Genomic DNA, 20,091 nt, shown 5'->3' with positions numbered 1-20,091 from the left:
GGATAGTTTTTATGAGGCACTCAGTGATGTAGTTGTTAGAGTAAAGGACAAGGACAGTGTTCTGCTCATGGGTGATTTTAATGCTAGGATTGGAAATCGAACAGAAGGGTATGAAAAGGTTATGGGTAAATTTGGAGAGGATATGGAGGCCAACAGGAACGGGAAACAACTCTTGGATTTCTGTGCCAGTATGGGCTTAGTAATCACAAACTCCTTTTTTAAACATAAGAACATTCACCGGTATACTTGGGAAGGCAGGGGAACCATATCTGTCATTGACTATATAATAACAGATCAGGAATTCAGGAAGGCTGTGAGGGACACACATGTATTCAGGGGATTCTTTGATGACACTGATCATTATTTAATCTGTAGTGAAATTGGGATTGTGAGGCCGAAAGTGCAGGAGGTCAGGTCCATATGTAGGAGGATAAGAGTGGAGAAACTTCAGGATAAGGAAATCAGGCACAAGTACATAACAGCGATCTCAGAAAGGTACCAGTTAGTTGAATGTAGTCAATTACAGTCATTGGAAAAGGAATGGACAAGGTACAGGGACACAGTACTAGAAGTGGCTAAAGAATGTCTTGGAACAGTAGTGTGTAAAAGTAGGATGAAGCAAACAGCTTTGTGGAATGATACAGTCAAGGCAGCCTGTAAAAGGAAAAAGAAGGCGTATCAAAAATGGCTACATACCAGAACCCAGGTAGACAGAGAAAGTTATGTTGAAGAAAGAAACAAAGCCAAACAGATAATTGCAGCATCCAAGAAGAAATCGTGGGAAGACTTTGGAAACAGGTTGGAGACTAAGGGTCAAGCTGCTGGAAAACCATTCTGGAGTGTAATTAGCAGTCTTCGAAAGGAAGGTAAGAAGGAAATGACAAGTATTTTGGACAGGTCAGGAAAACTGCTGGTGAATCCTGTGGATGCCTTGGGCAGATGGAGGGAATATTTTGAAGAGTTGCTCAATGTAGGTGAAAATGCGATCAGTAATGTTTCAGATTTCGAGGTAGAATGGGATAGGAATGATGATGGAAATAGGATCACACTTGAGGAAGTGGAAAAAATGGTCAATAGATTGCAGTGCAATAAAGCGGCTGGGGTGGATGAAATTAAGTCGGAACTCATCAAATACAGTGGAATGTCAGGTCTTAAATGGCTACACAGGATAATTGAAATGGCCTGGGAGTTGGGACAGGTTCCATCAGACTGGACAAAAGCAGTAATCACACCAATCTTTAAACATGGAAACAGAAAAGATTGTAACAACTACAGAGGTATCTCTTTAATCAGCGTTGTGGGTAAAATCTTCTCAGGTATTGTTGAAAGGAAAGTGCAAGTATTAGTTGAGGACCAACTGGATGAAAATCAATGTGGGTTTAGGCCTCTTAGAGGTTCTCAGGACCAGATCTTTAGCTTACGGCAAATAATGGAGAAGTGTTATGAGTGGAACAGGGAATTGTATCTATGCTTTATAGATCTAGAAAAGGCATATGACCGGGTTCCTAGGAGGAAGTTATTGTCTGTTCTACAAGATTATGGAATAGGAGGCAAACTTTTGCAAGCAATTAAAGGTCTTTACATGGATAGTCAGGCAGCAGTTAGAGTTGACGGTAAATTGAGTTCATGGTTCAGAGTAATTTCAGGGGTAAGACAAGGCTGCAACGTGTCTCCACTGTTGTTCATATTATTTATGGATCATATGTTGAAAACAATAGACTGGCTGGGTGAGATTAAGATAAGTGAACACAAAATAAGCAGTCTCGCATATGCGGATGACTTAGTTGTGATGGCAGATTCGATTGAAAGTTTGCAAAGTAATATTTCAGAGCTAGATCAGAAATGTAAGGACTACAGTATGAAGATTAGCATCTACATCTACATCTCCAAAACGAAAATAATGGCAGTGTGACAGAAATATAAACGGATTGAGTGCCAAATAGGAGGAACAAAGTTAGAACAGGTGGACGGTTTCAAGTACTTAGGATGCATATTCTCACAGGATGGCAACATAGTGAAAGAACTGGAAGCGAGATGTAGCAAAGCTAATGCAGTGAGCGCTCAGCTACGATCTATTCTCTTCTGCAAGAAGGAAGTCAGTACCAAGACTAAGTTATCTGTGCACCGTTCGATCTTTCGACCAACTTTGTTGTATGGGAGCGAAAACTGGGTGGATTCAGGTTACCTTATCAACAAGGTTGAGGTTACAGATATGAAAGTAGCTAGGATGATTGCAGCTACTAGTAGATGGGAACAATGGCAGGAGGGTGTCCACAATAAGGAAATCAAAGAAAAACTGGGAATGAACTCTATAGATGTAGCAGTCAGGGGGAACTGGCTTAGATGGTGGGGTCATGTTACACGCATGGGAGAAGCAAGGTTACCCAAGAGACTCATGGATTCAGCAGTATAGGGTAGGAGGAGTCGCGTCAGACTGAGGAGAAGGTACCTGGATTCGGTTAAGAATGATTTTGAAGTAATAGGTTTATCATCAAAAGAGGCACCAATGTTAGCACTGAATAGGGGATCATGGAGGAACTGTATAAGGGGGGCTATGCTCCAGACTTAACGCTGAAAGGCATAATCAGTCTTAAATGATGATGATGATGATGAGGTGTAGAATTAGCTGCCTATGTTGTGGAAAATAGTACCCAAATTAAATCAGGCCAATGTTTTTAAGCAATTGAAATTTATTTAATTCTCAAATATCACATTAATTATCAAAATATGAATGTCAGTATAACTAATGAAACCTGAAAGTAGAAAATGTTTGTTTATACTGTTTTTGGAAGTGTGATAAACACAAAACATGGAATGACATGGAGGGAAAAGTTACAATCAACACAACATCATCAGATCTCTGTATATATTCTGTTAGCATTACTAACACATATGGTACTGCATATTACACCTTGTCATGTTAAGTGTTGTTTCCTTTTTGTGGAGGTATGAGATCAGGAAAATGTCTTCCTAAGAAATGAAGATATGTTGTGCATTTCATATATGACTAGCTTACAAATAACATCAATTACAATCAATAATCACTTGCATTCGTTTGTCTGTACTGTAGTGTTGTTGTTGTTGTTGTTGTTGTTGTTGCTGTGTTGGTGGTGTTTGGTGGTGAGGCTTGTTTTTCACTAGAATATAAGAACCCTACAATAGTTTTTGGTTTTAGTAAACCTTAAAAAAATATTGTTTTGTCACATCACTTTTTTCACCATTTCTTCGGCAGAGAGTAATGTGACAGGCACTGGTCTGTGAGACACCCTCTAGTCATAGCATCATCATGATCAAAAACTCTCCCTGTTTCCTCTTTCTCTTTTGACATTATTGCAGACTTTCAGCATTGTATGTGCAGCTGAATAGTACAGTTTTCCTCTTATTCTTCCAGTGCATAACCATAACTGTGCCTTGCTGTTCCTGTTGGACTGTTTACAGTGTGCAACCTGAGAACTCCATACAAGTCTGTCTGAGTGCTAAAATATCTGCTTGCTATGAAAATTGTAATTTGTTTGAGGATCTCCTTTATTCAAAAATGTTTGATAGTGGGATGACAACTTGTGAAAATATAGGAGGCCTTTGCCGTTGTTCCCTGCTTCTCTGGTTTGGAACATGATTCCTGTTTCTGTGGATGCATTTTGTTGTGTTGTTGTGGGTCAGCCTGGTTTTTCAGGGTCTGTGGGAGGTGAGACATGAAAGTACTACTGCACTTACACTTAGATGTTACAGTTATGGTCACCCAACCTGCTTTGTTTGTTGCTTATATGTTTCAGTTGTTGACCAAGATTCTTAGTTACTTTGCTTCTCAATCTTATATTAGAACTTCCATTAGTGGAGCAGATATGATTGACTGAAAAAATGTCATGTTACTCAAGTCATTATATATGCCATCAGTAATATTAGACAGGGTTTCATTGTTTCCTTCAGCTATAATGTCCTTTAAATCCTATCTATGAAGAGAAAAGACAAGAAACCCTTAGAAACTTATCTGCACACTGTTTTGACACTAAACCATCACTATACTGCCTAGTGCCATTTGTATTTAGGCCAGCTACATTTATCATAGTCATTTAGAAAGAAGACTACTACATTGATTAAAATAACGCTTGTTTCCTTAGTTATTTTAAATACTTGCTATTTCTCTCCTGTTGCGGTGCCATGTTCTCCTTGACATCTACTATTCCATGCTGATTCAGTTACTACTGGCCAGCAGACATTTGGATGCAATAACCATTTTCGAAATAGTGTTTTCTGATGTGCATTCTTCATTTCATTATAGGCACACAGGGAAGTTCAGCATCTCGCAGTTCAATACCAGTAGGTAGCATTTAAGAGCCGTGAACTTTCAAAAACTCTCACAGTCATCTTGAGGAATTGAGATGCCTCCTTCTCTGCCTCTCCTTTGTATTAGGGAAGAAACTGTTCATCTACCACACTGTCTAAGCATCATTGCAACAATTTCATTTCTGCCTTATTCTCTACTTGATGCTATTATTCTCTCTTCATCAAGTATATTGTTTAGTTTAGTTATTTGCATATACCATGGATCATAACTGCAGGTGCTCATTATGATTTAAAACACATCAGTCTCACAATTATAATACACGTTTCCAGTGAAAAATATGGCAACATACTGATTATTTACATTATTGTCTTAGCTTCCTTTCTTCAAATTCACATTTCATTACTCGCCCATGTTCCCATCAAACACTTGTTACGTCTTCTCTACCAGTTTTTTCATGGCACAATGGTTGATCTGGTTAAGTAAAACATATATTGACTAATTTTTTGTATGGCAGGGAGCATTTTGACCAGTTGAACAGTGTTGCGCCGAGGGGCTAGTTAATCATAGCTATCCTGTTGATGGAGAACTTTGATGATATCACCTTAGACATGGCACCACATCAAAGCTGACCATAATATCACCTTCCAGTGGTGTTAACAATGAGCCATAAGTGCATCTTTGTGTGTATAACTAAATGTCTTTAGCAGGTCATGAAGCATGGCTGGTCTTGGAAGAGATTCTTAATAACTCTCTCTCTCTCTCTCTCTCTCTCTCTCTCTCTCTCTCTCTAGCTTTGATGTCTTCTCCATTATTCTTGATGTTTGTTCATATGTACAGGGTGACCCAAAAGTCTGTTAACATTTGAAAATGCACCAATACACAGAATAATGTAGGTATAGAGGTAAAATTTCACGTACATGCCTGAAAAGACATGAGGTGCTACGGAAATCAAAAGCAAGTGCAAAATCTGACCAAGAGATGGCATTGGATAGCAACACATCAATGATGCCACATGGGAATCATGCACAAAAGGAGCTGCAGTGATAGAGAGAGTCATATGCGGTAGCAACTATGGCATGTTGCCAAGGGTTGTTTAGATGATTGGCCTCATAGTGAACAACCAGGCATAAGTGCTACTGCTGTTCAGACAGTTCAGGAAGAAATAGAGACTTCAGCAAGATTCATCTCTGCATGGTGAAGTCAACACTCATGAAGTAACATGTTGCACTGGGGTTAGATGCACTACTGTTAAGAGAGCATTAATGTGTGCCCACTAATGCTATCTGTACAAAATCTGGCGTCAGCATGAGCTGTTAGTCTTCGATTTTGTGATGCACAGAGCATTTTCAGTGTGGTCACTTCAAAAAATGGGGGAAGATGACGATTGGTTGTCTAACACGTACACTGATAATGCCCATTTCACACTCCAAGAGTCTGTTAACACCCACAACTGCAGAATTTGGGCTAATGGAAATCCTAGAACTGTAGTGGAAATCTCTTTGCATGAGAAGATAGTCACTGTGTGATGTGGATTTATCACATCCGTCATGATTGGACCCGTTTTGTTTGAGGAAATACGGGGTGCTGCTTTTAAAATAGTCAGCGTGATGTATGCGAGGTACGCTTATATGGTACAGAATCTCATCATCCCTAGCGAGGCTGATAAACCCCTGCTGGAAGGTCCAACTTTTAGATGGTGCTCCACCCTATATTGCTACATGAGTGAAAGATTTCTTGCAAACATTGTTTGGTGAGGATCGTGTGGTGAGCTGCCACTTCAGTCATGCTTGGCCTTCTAGGTCCCCAGACCTCAATTCATGTGATTATTGGTTGGGGGATAACCAAAAGTTGCAAGTGTACCATGATCATCTGACATCATCAGGGATGCTAAAAGACAACATTCGATGGCAATTTCTCAATGTACCTACAGATATGCTGTACAGTGATGTTCCCAACATTGCCCCTTGGTTACAGGTATTGTTGATGAATGATGGCTGGTATGTTGAGCATTTGTTAAAAAGAATCTTTTCTAAAAATCAATTGTGATGCTAATTATTCTTTTTTGTGAGAATAATTAGCATAACAATTGGTTTGATCTAGTTCCAGTCTAAGGCTGATAGTGATTCCATAAGTTTCATTAAGATGATCAAGAGCTTATGGCCATTTATAACCCACTATTTTTGGTGTAATGTATTGGGCTTCTACAAAATAGTGCATCAGTGAGGGCAGTGTTACTTCATGCAGTCTGTGCACATGATTAAACAGTGTTGGACTGAACATGGGAGGTGTCTATCGCTACACTTTCCCCCAGAAAAAGAAAAGAAAAAAAAAAAAAAAAAGAAATGATGATAACTAGACATTATTTTGGAAACTGATATAAAATTGCGTTCAACAACACCTCTGTCATCACAAGAGCTTACTGCTTCTGGTATATCATAATAAAAGAAGCTATTGAGATCAAATTATGTAACAACATCCTCAATAAAATGGTGGCTTGGAGTTCAGTACAATGTGGAACTCTGCCACCACAAGGCTAAAGAGGGAGCAGCAGACACCAAACAAAACAGTGCCTAATATGGCGAAAGACCAAGCACCAGTGACATCACAATCAGCACCGTGACTATATAAGGGCAAGACCAGCAGCAATGATTATGATGAAGGAGCACATGACACATTGTTTTGTTTCATTGTTTTAGCCAACTAAGCACCACATCATTTCAGTTCAGAAGGGATGGTATCATGCGGGCCATTGTTGTTCACCTGTAATGGCACTGTCAGAGGTGTCCGTATGGTTTGGATCATTAATGCAAATGTCAGAACGCTCCTAAACACTAGCACTGGAACGCTTGACATTTTTTCTGAGCAGAAGTCAAAGGCACTTAGATTAACTTTTGTTACATTGTTTATTGTGACTCTCTGCTGCACTTTTGTCTCAAATACCAGGAATAGATTCACTCGATTTCAAATCTGGAATGTTTAGTGTGATGTGTCTCGGTACATTCGACACACATTGTCGCACAGTTTGCTACTCGGTATCGGCAGTGACGCGAGGTTGGTCCGAAGATGTGACGGACATTGAAGGCATTGTCACTTTGTCGTTCAGCACTGTAGTGTTATCCAAGCCTTGGTGAATATGTAGCAATTTTGCACAAGGGGTGTTCATAGAAGTCTATCTTCCACAAGTCTCTTCAGATTACAAAGCTGTTGATTTTAGATGTTCATTTACCTGCTGTATCTACTGAAACACTGGACCTCCTGTGTACTCTTTACCAGCATTTTTCGTTTTATAACTTTTACTGCAAAAGCATAATGTTTATGCTGATAACTTTGCAGCTATGGTTCTCAGCTGCTATAAGTTTCAAGTCATTATACCTCACAGGCTGTTCTAAAAATTCCTGTGTAGATTTCACTGTGACTGGTAATTTCAGCATTTACATGATCCCCCCCCCCCTCCCTCCCCCCGAACCCTGAACCATGGACCTTGCCGTTGGTGGGGAGGCTTGCGTGCCTCAGCGATACAGATAGCCGTACTGTAGGTGCAACCACAATGGAGGGGTATCTGTTGAGAGGCCAGACAAACGTGTGGTTCCTGAAGAGGGGCAGCAGCCTTTTCAGTAGTTGCAGGGGCAACAGTCTGGATGATTGACTGATCTGGCCTTGCAACACTAACCAAAATGGCCTTGCTGTGCTGGTACTGCGAACGGCTGAAAGCAAGGGGAAACTACAGCCATAATTTTTCCTGAGGGCATGCAGCTTTACTGTATGGTTAAATGATGATGGCATCCTCTTGGGTAAAATATTCCAGAGGTAAAATAGTCCCCCATTCGGATCTCCGGGCGGGGACTACTCAAGGGGATGTCGTTATCAGGAGAAAGAAAACTGGCGTGCTACGGATCGGAGCGTGGAATGTCAGATCCCTTAATCGGGCAGTTAGGTTACAAAATTTAAAAAGGGAAATGGATAGGTTGAAGTTAGATATAGTGGGAATTAGTGAAGTTCGGTGGCAGGAGGAAGAAGACTTTTGGTCAGGTGAATACAGGGTTATAAATACAAAATCAAATAGGGGTAATGCAGGAGTAGGTTTAATAATGGATAAAAAAATAGGAGTGCCGGTAAGATACTATCAACAGCATAGTGAACGCATTATTGTGGCCAAGATAGACACGAAGCCCATGCCTACTACAGTAGTACAAGTTTATATGCCAACTAGCTCTGCAGATGATGAAGAAATTGATGAAATGTATGATGAGATAAAAGAAATTATTCAGGTAGTGAAGGGAGACGAAAATTTAATAGTCATGGGTGACTGGAATTCGAGAGTAGGAAAAGGGAGAGAAGGAAACATAGTGGGTGAATATGGATTGGGGGAGAGAAATGAAAGAGGAAGCCGTCTGGTAGAATTTTGCACAGAGCGTAACTTAATCATAGCTAACACTTGGTTCAAGAATCATAAAAGAAGGTTGTATACATGGAAGAATCCTGGAGATACTACAAGGTATCAGATAGATTATATAATGGTAAGACAGAGATTTAGGAACCAGGTTTCAAATTGTAAGACATTTCCAGGGGCAGATGTGGACTCTGACCACAATCTATTGGTTACGAACTGTAGATTAAAACTAAAGAAACTGCAAAAAGGTGGGAATTTAAGGAGATGGGACCTGGATAAACTGACTACACCAGAGGTTGTACAGAGTTTCAGGGAGAGCATAAGGGAACAATTGACAAGAATGGGGGAAAGAAATACAGTAGAAGAAGAATGGGTAGCTTTTGAGGGATGAAGTAGTGAAGGCAGCAGAGGATCAAGTAGGTAAAAAGACGAGGCCTAGTAGAAATCCTTGGGTAACAGAAGAAATATTGAATTTAATTGATGAAAGGAGGAAATATAAAAATGCAGTAAATGAAGCAGGCAAAAAGGAATACAAACGTCTCAAAAATGAGATCGACAGGAAGTGCAAAATGGCTAAGCAGGGATGGCTAGAGGACAAATGTAAGGATGTAGAGACTTATCTCACTAGGGGTAAGATAGATAGTGCCTACAGGAAAATTAAAGAGACCTTTGGAGGTTAGATTAGATTAGATTAGATTAATACTAGTTCCATGGATCATGAATACGATAGTTCGTAATGATGTGGAACGAGTCAAATTTTCCAATGCATGACTTAATTAAGTTAATTTAACAACATACTTAAGTTAATATAACAACTTTTTTTTATTTTTTGTGTTTTTTTTATTTTTTATTTTTTAAATATTTTTTTCTTAATTTATATCTAAAAATTCCTCTATGGAGTAGAGGGAGTTGTCATTCAGAAATTATTTTAATTTCTTCTTAAATACTTGTTGGTTATCTGTCAGACTTTTGATACTATTTGGTAAGTGACCAAAGACTGTAGTGGCAGTGTAATTCACCCCTTTCTGTGCCAAAGTTAGATTTAATCTTGAATAGTGAAGATCATCCTTTCTCCTAGTATTGTAGTTATGCACACTGATATTATTTTTGAATTGGGTTTGGTTGTTAATAACAAATTTCATAAGAGAGTATATATACTGAGAAGCTACTGTGAATATCCCTAGATCCTTAAATAAATGTCTGCAGGATGATCTTTGGTGGACTCCAGCTATTATTCTGATTACACGCTTTTGTGCAATAAATACTTTATTCCTCAGTGATGAATTACCCCAAAATATGATGCCATATGAAAGCAATGAGTGAAAATGGGCGTAGTAAGCTAATTTACTAAGATGTTTATCACCAAAATTTGCAATGACCCTTATTGCATAAGTAGCTGAACTCAAACATTTCAGCAGATCACCAATGTGTTTCTTCCAATTTAATCTCTCATCAATGGACACACCTAAAAATTTGGAATATTCTACCTTAGCTATATGCTTCTGATTAAGGTCTATATTTATTAATAGTGTCATACCATTCACTGTACGGAACTGTATGTACTGTGTCTTATCAAAATTCAGAGAGTCCGTTCACAAGGAACCACTTATTAATTTTCTGAAATACATTATTGACAATTTCATCAGTTAATTCTTGTTTGTCAGGTGTGTTTACCATACTTGTATCATCAGCAAAGAGAACTAACTTTGCCTCTTCATGAATATAGAATGGCAAGTCATTAATATATATTAAGAACAACAAAGGACCCAAGACTGACCCTTGTGGAACCTCATTCTTGATAGTTCCCCAGTTTGAGGAATGTGCTGATCTTTGCATATTATGAGAACTGCTTATTTCAACTTTCTGCACTCTTCCAGTTAGGTACGAATTAAACCATTTGTGCACTGTCCCACTCATGCCACAATACTTGAGCTTGTCTAGCAGAATTTCATGATTTACACAATCAAAAGCCTTTGAGAGATCACAAAAAATCCCAATGGGTGGTGTTCAGTTATTCAGATCATTCAAAATTTGATTGGTGAAAGCATGTAGGGCATTTTCTGTTGAAAAATCTTTCTGGAAACCAAACTGACATTTTGTCATTTTTACAGATATGTGAAGCTACTCTTGAATACATTACTTTCTCAAAAATTTTGGATAATGCTGTTAGAAGGGAGATTGGACGGTAATTGTTGACATCAGATCTATCCCCCTTTTTATGCGAAGGTATAACAATAGCATATTTCAGTCTATCAGGGAAAATGCCCAGTTCCAGAGAGCTATTACACAGGTGGCTGAGAATCTTACTTATCTGTTGAGAACAAGCTTTTAGTATTTTGCTGGAAATGCCATCAATTCCATGTGAGTTTTTGCTTTTAAGCAAGTTTATTATTTTCCTAATTTCAGAGGGAGAAGTGGGTGAGATTTCAATTGTATCAAATTGCATAGGTATGGCCTCTTCCATTAACAGCCTAGCATCTTCTAATGAACACCTGGATCCTACTATATCCACAACATTTAGAAAATGATTATTAAAAATATTTTCAACTTCTGACTTTTTGTTCATAAAGTTTTCATTCAATTTGATGGTAATACTGTCTTCCTGTGCTCTTGGTTGACCTGTTTCTCTTTTAATAATATTCCAAATTGTTTTAATTTTATTATCAGAGTTGCTGATTTCAGACATGATACACATACTTCTGGATTTTTAATAACTTTTTAAGAAAATAACACAATAGTTTTTATAATGTTTGATAGTTTCTGGATCACTACTCTTTCTTGCTGTCAGATACATTTCCCTTTTCCGGTTACAAGATATTTTTATACCCTTAGTAAGCCATGGTTTGTTACAAGGTTTCTTACGAGTATATTTAACTATTTTCTTGGGGAAGCAGTTTTCAAATGCATTTACAAAAATGTCATGATATAAATTATATTTTAAATTGGCATCAGGTTCACGGTATACCTCATCCCAGTCTAACTGCTGTAGGCTTTCCCTGAAATTTGCAATTGTTAAATCGTTGACTGAACGTAATACTTTGGAGGACTGTTTAGTATTGCTGAATGGAGCTATGTCATTTATTGTAACTAGCTGTGCACCATGACCAGAAAGACCATTCTCAACAGGCTGAGCGTTTATCTGGTTAAACTTATCTTGGTCTATGAATAAGTTATCTATCAGTGAGCTGATATCCTTTACCACCCGAGTAGGAAAAGCAATAGCGGGTGTCAAATTGAAAGAACCGAGTAATACTTCAAGGTCATTTTTCCTATTACCCTCTTTCAGAGAATCTACATTGAAGTCCCCACAAATAATAATTTGCTTCCCCCTGTCTGACAGATAGCACAACAAGGAGTCCAAATTTTTCAGAAATAGATGAAATTTTCCTGACAGGGACCTATATACAGTTACAGTTATAAATGTGCCTTTATTTAATTTAAGCTCACAGGCACATGCTTCTATATGTTTCTCTACACAAAACTTTTTTGTTTCTATACTTTTTGCACAATGATAACTTTTGCCATATATGGCAACTCCTCCTTTCTCCATATTTTCTCTCATTACATGTGCAGAGAGCTTATATCCACTTACATTTACTTTATCCATATCAGTAACAATGTGATGCTCAGACAGGTATAGTATATCTGTTTCATCGTCAGCTTCTAAATCTTCTAAACAAACCAGAAGCTCATCTACTTTATTCTTTAAACTCCCAATATTTTGATGAAATATACTTACATTATTTTTAATTATACTTTTATGAGAACCTTTCCTTATTCTAACATTTGCAGTACTCTCCTGTCTGAGTTTCTCATTGTGCTTAGGCCTAGTTGCTATACCAGTGGTCACATGGTGTTCAGAGAGGCAGATTATGTCAACTGGGTTGGGTGACTTTAATTCAGCAATGCAATTACCTAGGACTGAGATACAACTTGGTGGAGATAAAATTTCTGGTGACTGGTGAAAATTTATAATTGACAGCTGTGATTGGTGATCCACTGTGCTAGAATTGTGCTGTTTAATTTCTTTCCTAAACTGAAGATTTGTTTCAATCCTGACCTCTTGTAGAACTTGACATCTTTCTGTCTTACCTATCCTAAAAAAGGTGCTGCTCCAACACCTGTAACCACTGGTATTTTACCATTCATGGCAGTGCCACCCCCCTTTAAATTTCCTGCTATTACCCCAGCCAGTTTCCCTTTCCCTTTCCTGTTGAGATATAGGCCATGCCTGGTATAGTCCCACCTACTGAGAGAATCAACAGGAACCACACCAACATGAGCCCCCGCACCCGACCCAAGCAACCGTTCCAACTCCAAATTAATTCTCCCAATAGAAGAGTTCAAATGAGGCTGGTCATGGCGTCTCAGGACAGATACAAATTCAACATTGGTGTGTCTCGATGCCAACACAAACTTTACCAGGTCACACTCTATACTGTACCCAGGATCTCTGTCGATGTTGTTCCCTGGCCCTCCCACAATAACCACGGTGTCTTCCCTGGTAAATCCTCTGCCACCTGATCCAGACTAGCACTTGGTTTGAAAAAAATTGTGACCTGGTGTTCTGGTCCTAAGAATAGAGAACCACTTGTATGAATATCAAGAGCTCAGATGGAAACCCAGTTCTAAGCAAAGAAGGGAAAGCAGAAAGGTGGAAGGAGTATATTGAGGGTCTATTCAAGGGCGATGTACTTGAGGACAATATTATGGAAATGGAAGAGGATGTAGATGAAGATGAAATGGGAGATATGATACTGCGTGAAGAGTTTGACAGAGCACTGAAAGACGTGAGTCAAAACAAAGCTGCAGGAGTAGACAACATTCCATTAGAACTACTGACAGCCTTGAGAGAGCCAGTCCTGACAAAACTCTACCATCTGGTGAGCAAGATGTATGAGACAGGCAAAATACCGTCGGACTTCAAGAAAAATATAATAATTCCAATCCCAAAGAAAGCAGGTGTTGACAGATGTGAAAATTACTGAAATATCAGTTTAATAAGTCACAGCTGCAAATTACTAACGCGAATTCTTTACAGACGAATGGAAAAACTTGTAGAAGCTGACCTCGGGGAAGATCAGTTTGGATTCCGTAGAAATGTTGGAACACGTGAGGCAATACTGACCCTACGACTTATCTTAGAAGAAAGATTAAGGAAAGGCAAACCTACGTTTCTAGCATTTGTAGACTTAGAGAAAGCTTTTGACAATGTTGACTGGAATACTCTCTTTCAAATTTTAAAGGTGGCAGGGGTAAAATACAGGGAGCGAAAGGCTATTTACAATTTGTACAGAAACCAGATGGCAGTTACAAGAGTTGAGGGGTATGAAAGGGAAGCAGTGGTTGGGAAGGGAGTGAGACAGGGTTGTAGCCTCTCCCCAATGTTATTCAATCTCTATATTGAGCAAGCAGTGAAGGAACCAAAAGGAAAATTCGGAGTAGGTGTTAAAATCCATGGAGAAGAAATAAAAACTTTGAGGTTTGCTGATGACATTGTAATTCTGTCAGAGACAGCAAAGGACTTGGAAGAGCAGTTGAATGGAATGGATAGTGTCTTGAAAGGAGGATATAAGATGAACATCAACAAAAACAAAACAAGGATAATGGAATGTAGTCGAATTAAGTCAGGTGATGCTGAGGGAATTAGATTAGGAAATGAGACACTTAAAGTGGTAAAGGAGTTTTGCTATTTGGGGAGCAAAATAACTGATGATGGTCAAAGTAGAGAGGATATAAAATGTAGACTGGAAATGGCAAGGAAAGCATTTCTGAAGAAGAGAAATTTGTTAACATCGAGTATAGGTTTAAGTGTCAGGATGTCGTTTCTGAAAGTATTTGTATGGAGTGTAGCCATGTATGGAAGTGAAACATGGACGATAAATAGTTTGGACAAGAAGAGAATAGAAGCTTTCGAAATGTGGTGCTACACAAGAATGCTGAAGATTAGATGGGTAGATCACATAACTAATGAGGAAGTATTGAATAGGATTGGGGAGAAGAGAAGTTTGTGGCACAACTTCACTAGAAGAAGGGATCGGTTGCTAGGACATGTTCTGAGGCATCAAGGGATTACCAGTTTAGTATTGGAGGGCAGCATGGAGGGTAAAAATCGTAGAGGGAGACCAAGAGATGAATACACTAAGCAGATTCAGAAGGATGTAGGTTGCAGTAGGTACTGGGAGATGAAGAATCTTGCACAGGATAGAGTAGCATGGAGAGCTGCATCAAACCAGTCTCAGGACTGAAGACTACAACAACAACAACAACAACAACATGATTTTCAAAAACTTGGAATATATACCAGGGATCAATCACAAACAAGATTACATATCAAATAGAGGTGACGATGACATGGCTTGTTTGTACTTGATTCTTGATATGCTCTCCAAGTATTTGAAAAAGGAGTAAATGCTGAAACTGTCAGTCACACTCAAGAATTTTGTTTATAGAATACTCATCATGGAATAATGTTTTCTTTTCGAAAAAAATTGTACAGGTTTCTCATCTACTGGTCCCTTCATTCCTTGACAGTCCTCTGCAACACTCTTTTTTTCTCCTATGTTGCTGAAGTGGCCATTCAGTCTGTCCATCAGATCTTTAGCACTCATAATACCATGTCCCAAAGACCTACAGCTTCCTTACTGTCTATCTCTGGGCCACAGAAGACAATGCTCCAAACAAAATGTTTTATATATTGTTTCCTAGTGTCTTAACTTATATTGTTCAATGTAGGTGGTTTCTCCTTATTACTGAAGCTATTTTAGTGCATGGAGTTCTGCATTTAATCTTCTGGGATGACCTAACAAACTCATATATCCTGATTTATTGTCTGATGACCTTTGTTTTGGTATCTTCAGCAGACATTTGTGTAATATTTTGTTGATCTTTTGCCCGCACAAGTGGATGGCATTCTCAAAGATTCACCCGTTATTGCTGGTGGTGGACTAGAGTCTAGTCCTTGCCTGGAAGTTATACATACTGTTCACGCTAACATCTGTGAGGGGTATACATAACCTCCAGCAAAGGAATAGACTCCTGTCTACTAGCAGCAGTAGACCGTGAATCTTTGAGAATGTCAGCTACTCATGCTGGCATAAGTCAAGAAAATCATTAAACAAATGTTGGTTGGAGATCCATAGACAAAAGCCAATAGGGAATACATCAGTAAGTACAATGAAAGTCTGAATAGTTTTATATTCTTTCATTTTGTTACATAGGTACTTGAAATTAATGACCTGTTTTATATGTTCTCCATCCAGATAAATTTTTACTGTTAAAAGTTTTTGAGAATACATGTCAGTCATAGACTAGATTAGATCTGGTATACTGTTCCTTCTGTAGACCCAAAGTGATGTTGCCTTCAAGGCTGTGCAATGTGTCAGAGAAACTTTTAAAGGCCTGTGTAAGTACTGTTCAGATTTGTTGAACAAGATGACTCACAATTCACACATTTGTGTAGAGATGAAGAAATATTTACATGAAGAACAAAAGTTGTATACAGGAACTATATGTCTTCCTTAGCGTTCTTTGAGAAATACAAGAGTAAAAATTGAAGTATGCACATCAATTAAAATAAAGATTATGTTTGTACTGCATCTTCTGTTATGAAACTTAGCATTTATTCCACTGATCACAGTACTGTTATAACTAAAGCATATTCTAAATATTTGTTTCCTATATGTTTCTAAGCTTCACATGATGGCAAATCTTCTTTCATTGTATTCATATTATTTCAGCCATCAGGATGTACTTTGTCACCTGTGCAAGAACTGAAACGCTACAAGTCTCCTGGCCCTAAAAGTTATGGTGTGTCTGGTCTTTCTATAGATTGGACTATTGCTGATCAACTGGCGACAGTAGTCACAGGTTTGAATGATGGAACCATATTTATGTCAATGCTTCTCACACCATAAGAGCTCCAATGATATGAATGTGATTAGCTACATGTTTGGTGCTTCCGTGGCAACATAATTACTTAATAATGCAGCAAGTTTGGCAATAAAATTATTAATTAATGTCATGTTTGTATTATTTGAGGCAGAAGTTTACACCATGATTATGAAAATAATTATGGTACTTTCTTATGTATATATGTGTATGAATTCAATATTCAGAAATTGTTTGCTATGATAATTTAACAATGTAGAACTGATAACTTGGGCCACTTTATTGCAGTATGCGAGTACCAAGGGTATCAAAAGTAACATATCAGGAATGCATTCTGTCTAACATATAACATGGTTAGAAATCATAGAAGGCACAATGCATGAAGCTTTGCTCCATTGGATATTGTGTTTCCTGTATTCACTACAGCAGTAACTCAACCATTAAGTCAGATATAATGTAATTTGATTATGTAAGTCTGTTCTTTACTTTGGTACATAGTGCAAGCCAGTGACAAATGGGAAAGTTTTCTGCTCTCCAGGTGAATGAAATGTATTCATTCACTTTTTAAATGTGTATTAGTGGTTATATTTATAAAGCAATGCTGCAGAAGATAAAAGTCAATGACTACATGAAATAAAATGGTACTTATTGAGGCTTATGTGAAATGATTTTCTATGTAGATAACCCAAATTTATACAATCCTGTGACCTATATCAGTATTCCTAACAGTCAAACATTTGACATCAAAAGGTACCAAGTTGTGAGCATCACAACATACAAACGTACCTGTTATCGAATTTCTAAGGTGAATGTTGCTCATTATTTCCATATTATTTTAAATAAATATATAATGTCCACAACAGTGTGTTGATCTACAATGAAACCATTTCTGCAAGAGAATAAGGTAGTAGGTACCTAATATTTCTGCTTAAGTCAGCTTTTATATGTAATATGATGAGTAAAATAAATAGTAAAATAAATCGTGCATGGTATATAGGAAAACATGAACAGTGAATATCCACATAAGTAAGATGTTGAATATTGTCATAAGCATTAAAATTTGTCTTCGTCTCCAGCATATGGACAGACAGAACTACATTCCTCAATGCTGTAGCTTGACTGGACTATTAAAAGTAGCATAGCTGCCTATATGCATCAGTTTAAATATTCAAAATGTTTGAAGTTAAAATTTGCTGTTGAATGTTGTAGATACATGAGAGGTAACTGAAACGTGTTTTCTGAGAAGTTAGTATCTAAATAAAAGTCATATATGGGAAGGTAAAATTTTGCATTCAGTTTTTTCAAAATTCCTTGATATAAGACAAGCCAGTGCAGTAGTTTCTGTTTAAATTTTTTCTAAATGAGAAGACTGAAGATGTATAACATGTATCAACAGAACTATCTCATATCCTCATGAGGCCTTTTCAGCACAAGAAAATAAGATGCAAAAAGTGAAAACAGGTATCCTTATCTGGCAGTGGAGTCACATTGCTGCAAATTGCCTATCTGTGAAAACTGCTGCATAAAATATTCTTAGAGTCACCAGGAGGTTTGTACCAGCTAATGGGTATTCCATTACACGACACACTATGATCACTATAAACATGAAATTGAATAGAGGATGAGAGAGAGACCAGCAACATCTGTCACTGATTTTGCCTGTGTGATGTAATATGTGGTTGTGACTGACAGTGAGCGTCTCGTGGAGGATTCCAGTTGCGTAACTGCTTCATGGCTGGTAAGGATCAAGAAAGTGAAAAACAGTGCAACATGAAGAGTAAAATGAGGCTGATGTAAATGATGAATCTCACATTAGTTTTGCTATGCCTTAACATTTTTCATCATTATGTATCATAAGTTGCAAGAGCTGTAAAGCATCTTAAACATCTGGGGGGTGCATTTTTAAAAATGTTAGCATGGTGCATATGCAGCAATTCTGCTATACTTTGTTTATTTAATATTGATATACAGATTGGCACAGATAAATGTAGCTCACTGAAGTATAAAGGAAATGCAGTGAAATTACAGAAATGAAAAGCTGAATTTCACTTAAAATTTATTCACAGTGAAAAATATGATTATAAAAGGTACTGAAAGTGACGCACTGCAACATCAATACACAGTTGTGCATATCTAAGGATATTCAGATACACACAGTATATTCGGATATGCTGTGTGTTGCTCTTTAAGTGTCCCCACAGGAAAAAAAATCACATACTGTTAGATCTGGTGAATGTGGTGGGCATAAATGTTCGCTAACAGTTTGTTCCTCAGTGAAGACATCATGGACTCATTCTAGAGATATGTTAGATGGGTGGTATGTTGCCCTGTAAGAAGCAGTATTGTCTTTCATATTCCGTGAGTTGAGCACAAAATGTAAAAAAAATATCCATACAGGCTTCCGTCTTGAGGGTAGTGTCAAAAAATATTGGTCCAATGATGCACATTCCTGTTATTGTGCACCAAAAGCCTATTTTTTCATCATGGAGTATTTCCTGACACAAACATTAGGGTTTTTCATTGCTCAGTTGCTCAGTACCTTTTGTTATGTGAATTCACATGCCCAGGAAGATGAAACCAGGATTCATCACTCATGGTGTAATGTAAAGGGTCTAAAAAGCCATCGTTGGTGTTATGCAAAAGGCAAGCGCGGTAATCTACAAATTTCTGACTGGAATCCCCTCATAATTGCTGAACAGTTGTCATATGACAAGGCTTCAAATTAAGAATTTTCAATATCCACTGGCAACTCCCCCTACTGACATTTGCCTGTTGGGCTGATTCATGTGTACACTTCTTTGGGCTCTGAATAATTCTTCAGTGAATGTTTTCAGTAACTTCTGGTGTACAGACTGAAGAATTCTTTGTCATTTTACACTTTGCACTGATCCATGGGTGTGCCAGTTTTGATACAGACTCTATATTGCTCTCTTTGCTGCTAGTCCTCTATCCAGATACTTGCTCCCAAAACTTTTGCAAGTTTCCTTAATCGAACCTGTTTTCACATATGCTTTCACAATTTCAATTCTTTCATCTATCGAGAAAGTCATTTTGCAGACCACAAAGAGAAATGTCTAACTTCACTGATGAAATAAACTGAAATTCTCACAGGAGAATGCTAACAATCAGTTATTGCATAGAACTGTCCAATGTTGTAGCTTTGTACTCTATTTCAGAAGCCTTAATATTGGATTCACATTCAAAGGGGAACCAGGCTACCTTTAATTGCACTAACCTGTTTAATTCCTAAGCACTTTTAAACCTCCATGGTTTCCATAGCATGATTTGAGTCAGAGTTTGTTTATGTATGATGTAAGCATGGTTATTGGTGGAAGCAGCTCAGCTGTGTTACAAGCGAGTACAGAACTTTAACTGAAATTACGTTGTGTGGCATTATGTCATGTGTAAAAATGCAAAGTTGTACCACGGGTCGGAGTCTACGTTAAGCTGTAGGTTCCCCTATAATTGACTGGATAAGCCTGCTTGATGTTTGGAGGCAGGCAGTGGCATCCTCCAACAGGACCTA

At 38.0% G+C, this 20,091-nt stretch overlaps 1 protein-coding gene across 1 annotated transcript in view; it reads left to right on the top strand.

Moving 5' to 3' along the window:
- Positions 1-17,833, top strand: part of LOC126176787 (WD repeat-containing protein 91) — a 193,204-nt gene extending 175,371 nt beyond the window's left edge. Inside the window, exon 13 of the mRNA XM_049923959.1 lies at positions 16,415-17,833. Within this exon, the coding sequence (XP_049779916.1) occupies positions 16,415-16,591 (177 nt within the window). The 3' untranslated portion in view covers positions 16,592-17,833. The remainder of the gene's footprint in view (positions 1-16,414) is intronic.
- Positions 17,834-20,091: the final 2,258 nt, after the last annotated feature.

The sequence above is a fragment of the Schistocerca cancellata genome, chromosome 3 (genome assembly GCF_023864275.1).
Source record: "Schistocerca cancellata isolate TAMUIC-IGC-003103 chromosome 3, iqSchCanc2.1, whole genome shotgun sequence".
NCBI lineage: Eukaryota > Metazoa > Arthropoda > Insecta > Orthoptera > Acrididae > Schistocerca > Schistocerca cancellata.
This window is presented reverse-complemented; position numbering and strand designations above follow the sequence as displayed.